At 41.9% G+C, this 5,740-nt stretch overlaps 1 protein-coding gene across 1 annotated transcript; it reads right to left on the reverse strand.

The window, feature by feature from the left end:
* Positions 1 to 2,168: 2,168 nt before the first annotated feature.
* hoxc4a (homeobox C4a) lies at positions 2,169 to 4,278 on the reverse strand (the record flags this gene model as incomplete). Its single annotated transcript, XM_079168663.1, has 2 exons — positions 2,169 to 3,336; positions 3,843 to 4,278. 2 exons carry the CDS (start codon positions 4,276 to 4,278, stop codon positions 2,978 to 2,980), a joined length of 795 nt encoding a protein of 264 aa, XP_079024789.1. The 3' UTR covers positions 2,169 to 2,977.
* Positions 4,279 to 5,740: the final 1,462 nt, after the last annotated feature.

The raw sequence follows: 5,740 nt of genomic DNA on the forward strand, positions 1-5,740 counted from the left end.
AAACACCAAGCTATAATTTGCAGCTTGTTTTTGAGCGGAAGTAGCCACTGACCTGAGGCGAGGTATTCTCTTAAGTCACAGAGAAGTCACATGACCGCATAGACTATTTTTACTGCCTCCTACTTTTAAGACTTTAGGGAATGTAATTAATCCCTGGAAAATGGGACATATTACATTTTTAGTGCTAATTTTAATTTGATCAGTTTAATAAGGGTGTATAACGGGAAATATGCCCGTTTAATAAACGTGTCATTTTTTATTTTTTTTGCATGCAGGATCGTAAAAACTTGAAACAGATAATTTGAACCAAGCATTTCTCCTAAACTCTCAGCACATTGCTTTCATGTAAACTCCGGTGAAAGTAACCACACATTTTTGGAAGCTCGGTTTCAGATGCTCCAAGAAAGACGCAAGTTTGGAGGTCCTAGATCTGTTGGATACAGAGAAGAGGACTTGTCCGAGAGTTCAAAACTGTCCTGGGTCACTCTGATTAACAAAAGGGAGCAACGCTTTCAGTGATGCCCCGCCACAGGCTTCTCTCTCGGCACAACACAGAAATATCCACAAAGAAAGACGAGGCCAAGGGGGACCAGTGAGGGCGCACACAGAAGGTACACGTATAGAGAGTGAGTCAGGTCACAGGGTTGGGGAGGTCGGCCATCCAGACTGAAATGAGCTTAATGGGACAGAAAATATGTCCTCGAGGTGAACTCGGCCTTCTCCCACTTCGCCCCCAAACTTCAATAAAGTAGCTTTTCAGCCTCGCGACATGGAGGCGACAGGGGCTAGAAAGGAATTGGAGGGATGCTGCGACTGTGGCGAGCACATTAATTTCTCTAATCTGTCCAGCAACATAAAGGCTTGTGGATTCATTTTTCAGAGCCGTCTCACCATTCTAGTGCCTCTCCAAAAGCCACGTCCAAAAAGCAGATGGTAACCGCTGTGGTCCAGTTAAAGTACTTTATTTCAAAGTCCATTTAAACTCTAACGTTTGGGAATAATGGTAGAGGATATGGCCTGGTAGATAATATTTGGTAAAATCAAAACTGGCTGTTGCCAGAGCTGTTTTCCCGAATATAACACAAGGCTAGTGAAAGATTGATGATGGAGAATGCCTCTTCCCTTTGTGCTCCCTTGCCCCCCACTACGTCAGGCATTTTATAAGGCCTATTCATGTCACAATTCAATAATCTATCAAATTATTTCGCGTCTTTGGGTTTAAGTCATGTCTAAACTGAAAAATCCTTCTGCACAGATCTATCCCACAAAAAAACTACAAAAAATGAATACATCTCTTTGGAAAAAAAGAGATCTCAACACACAGTTGAGAGGTGCAGTTTGAGTGATATTTTGTCAAATAGTTGTATGAGTCCAGCAGATCTACAGTCTTTAACAGTCCTGTGTTGTGTCGGTCCTCCGGGTGTGGACGATGACGTTGCAGTAAGACGCGCCGTTTTTTTTAAATGTGTAGTTGTGGTGTTTCTTGAATTCTCGCGAGCTGCTGCACACTGGAGGCAAAGCATCCACTGGGGAGACAGCAGGTAAATGTGGCAAAGTGTTTATACAAGCAAAAGCCGAGAGTGAACAGACAAGAAAACATCAGCATTGTTTTCTTTTAGCCAGGGCACTGCTACAGAGCCTGATAACAAAGGTCAGCTATACTCCATCACCACATGACACGTCATAGAATCTATCTGCATCTCACGACTTTATTGTATTTATTTTTATTTCTGTACATTTGAAAACTCAGCCGCATGGCGCAGTGGACTGCAGAAAAAAGGCAGGGAAAATAGGTTACAAAATAAATAAGAATATTTTCACAACAATGTGTAATCTAACAAATGTCCTCTTAAATTGAACGCATGCAGCTTTGTGTTCAAGTCAGGACGAAGGAGCACTGGCAGACTCAGTGCAGAGTGAAGGGCCTCAGTACTTCTCTTCAGCATTAATTGAATGCCCTTCAGACTGATGAGGTTGCACATAATGCACAGCACAAAACTATTTCATTTTCAGATTTTAGAAATAACTTCAGTCCATTATAAATTAGGCTTTAAAACATACACACACACACACCCACACACACACACACTCTATCTCTTACATACACACACACACACACACACACACACACACACACACACACACACACACACACACACACACACAGTCTGTGCACGTTGCTGAAGACGCAAGAATGAGCTGCAGGATTTACAATCACAATTTAAAAACACAGTGATTCTTGTTTCCCTCATGAAATGTTCAAGTATTCACACATCTGTACACTTTTTAAGGTGATCCCTCCAAAAAAGCCATAAAACAATAGCAGACCTCATCTTGCCTAAAATGAAGTTCGACCAAACGTATATAAAACTAGTAGACACTCACTGTTTTATTGACCAATATGATTAGCACAAGTACACTACACTCCGTTTATTGCATTTCACAATAATCTGCTTTTTAACGGTCTAAACACAACATCAACACCACAAAACTAAATTGTAAATCAAAATCCTGTTTCTGAAATACACGAGGTAATTCACACATTGTTATTGTAAAAACAATACAAGTTCAAGATCAATGGTGTGTTCCAGCTTTCTTTATACCAAAAATAACTATTATTATATTGATTTCCTTCCAGTGTTGTTTGAAATAAATAGATTGTGCATTTCACCTTGGGCACCTGGGCAAAAGAATGGCCCACAATAACATTTTAATAAAATGTATATTTTTTTCTACTATTTTTTTCCTTCATTCAAAACATTTTTTAATAAAAAACATCATCTTAATTGAGCTTCAAATAAATTAAACCCTGTGTCACGTAAAAATAATTAATCGGTATTCGCAATAATCCATGCTATATAACATGCATTTTATATAACTCTGGACTTAAAGGAAACCGCACAAGATAGCTACGAAAACAAAATATATAATTGTTCTATAAATAACCAGTCCTTTTTCTATCCCTTGGTTCGTGGTTTTATAACCTGGTAATATCCTCTCCATGCTCTGCTCCGGTGAGTTCGTCGGGGGCCCCAGTGTTAGTGGCCGAAGCAGCGGCAACAGCGCCGGCTGCTGAGGTTGTGTTGGACCCGGAGGAGGAAGAGGATCTCACTTTGGTGTTCGGGAGCCTGTGATCCTTTTTCCATTTCATCCTGCGGTTTTGAAACCAGATTTTAATCTGTCGCTCGGAGAGAACCAGGGTGTGGGCGATCTCGATGCGCCTCCGCCGAGTTAAATATCGGTTATAGTGGAATTCCTTCTCCAATTCTAAGACTTGCTGCCGCGTGTAGGCTGTCCTAGACCGCTTGGACTCCGCTCCATTGTAACCCGGGTTCACTGGAAATAGGATAAGTGGAGAGAAAGGGAGACGGAGAAGGGAGGAAAGGAGGGGTAAACAAGAATGGCCTCTACTGAGATATGGCTGGAAAGATTTATTGGATATGAATGTTTAGCTGTTTGAGAAATTTAAATGGGAAGTTAAGAACTTCTCAGGGTAATGAGAGGACACTCACATCCAACTATGAGCTAAATTATTAATGCAAGATTACAAAGCTCAATTTTTTTCTTATTCATTTCTCCCCCTCTCTCTATCGCGCAATACATAACAGCAGAAGCCACATGGTGATACGGCTGCCCTGAGTATACCTCGGCTATAAAATTTATGGTGGGTGTAATTACCAATGCCGAGTCGTAAATCCGCCTCAATTGTGCCATTTCAAAGGCTTCCCTGCTATCGGAGCAGGGGCTGGCAACGAGATGGGAGTCAGAGGGACTGATAAAGGGAGGGAAAGGGGGAGAGGAGCACGAGGAGTGCAGGGAACATGAACACACAAGTTGCCTACCAGTGCTGACGTGAATTTTCTTCATCCATGGGTACACCACGGGCTGCTTGGAGGAGGCTGTGCTGTTTGGATGCTCCGGGGTAGCTTGGTTGCAGGCGGAGGTTGCGGCTGGTGGGGTGGCGGGGGACATGGACAACTGTGGGGTTTCACATGAAGCAGGTTGCCCTTTCCCTGTCAGCAGGTGCGCAGAATGGGGTACTCCATGTCCCCTTGGCGTGTCAGGTTCAGGGATGCTTGCACAGTTATACTGGCGCTCTTGGTAGCTCGCCCGCGGAGGATATAACTCCTGATGGTGATTCTGGAAGCCAGTCTCCCTTGCGCGGCTGTAATATTCTGGACTATGCTCAGGGATGTAGTTATTTTGCGAATATTCCTCGCATGGAGGAAATTTCGGATCAATGTAGTTAGACTCCATCAAATACGAGCTCATGATCATTAATTTCTGGAGTGGAAAATAATTTTTCTAGCTTTGTCGTTTTTCTGCTCCATAAAGCCCTCCTACTTGCGAGCAGCCCTGTAAAGTTACTTTTACCACGTGACCCAATGGCCCAATAGCAGAGTAAGAGGTAGTTCCCGGATAAGGAACCAGAGGTATTTAGCATACCTACAGTCGCCATTGTGTGCACAAATCTCTCTCTCCCTTTCTCTCTCTCTCTCTCTCTCTCTCTCTCGCCCCCCACCCCCTCTATCTCTCTCTGGTTGTGTTACCTAGGCAATTGATCTTGGGGACAAAACTAGTAGCTAGTTGCTGACCAAGGAAAAAATAACACAGGCAAAATCCTCTGGTCTCGATTATTCAATGGGACAATAGATGATTTGCCAAGGATAAGATAGGATAATAGCAAACCAATCATTTTGTTAGCCTACACGCCTCATATAAAGGTTATCTGCTAATTAATGAAGGCACAGTCTTTACTAACAGCACTTCAGCTGTAAAACTGATTACACTCCATTAATACACTTAAGAATTGGAGCTTTATCAGTTTTGTAAGATGATATTGCTGAAAGCATTTCAGCACAAATATTTAATAGGTTTGTTGTGAATCTAAATGTCAGAGAATACTGGAGTGGTGAGAAGATCAGGGGGTGTGGTTGATTTTTGAAAGTAGGCCTGATCATTTATAATGTTGGAGAAAAGGTGGACAGGCTGCTTAAACAAAAGCCTTCATTCAATGATGAGATATTTGTCTATTTTAAAATGATATCCCTTTTCTTTCCCAGACTATTCATTGAAAGGCTCAGCCTTCAACTTTTAATTAGACATTGGTGAGGATAACATCCAAACCGGGCCTGATTGAAGCTGTCATGAAGAAGCTGCTTTGGAAATCTGCTGGAACGAAGGTGTAGGGTGCTTTACAATGAAGCAAATAAGATGATAAGAATAAAAAAAGTCATGGTGTTCCTATTGTCTACAGTATAAAATGATAAAGTAAAAAACGCCAACACATGCCTTTAACTTTTGATAATAACCTCTAATTCTGAAATATACAATAAGCATTTAACAAAAGCCTTTGATATGTACTTTGAAAATAGAGAAAGTAGAGAAAAGTCATACTACAAGTAGGGAATAGACAACAGTGGAGCAGCCAACGCACCAAACTATCGCAACACTGGGAAATCTGTGAAGTCACAAACCTGACAACTGCAGCAGAGCAGCATCATCATGTCACAAACCAGACAGCATGAACACAAACAGCATGATGTCAAAGAGGACCAACACTGTCATGATGTCACAGACCAGAGTCTCAGAAAATTCTGGTCTGCTGAGTTTACTGTAGAGCAGTCCTATTGTGTCACAGAGAAGTTCAATCTGGTCAAGCATGTTGGAGCAGTTGTACATGCAGGGCAGTCCTGCTTAGAGATGCATTCACACAATAAGTGCAATGGAATTCATCAAA

The sequence above is a fragment of the Pholis gunnellus genome (assembly GCF_910591455.1).
Source record: "Pholis gunnellus genome assembly, chromosome: 2".
NCBI lineage: Eukaryota > Metazoa > Chordata > Actinopteri > Perciformes > Pholidae > Pholis > Pholis gunnellus.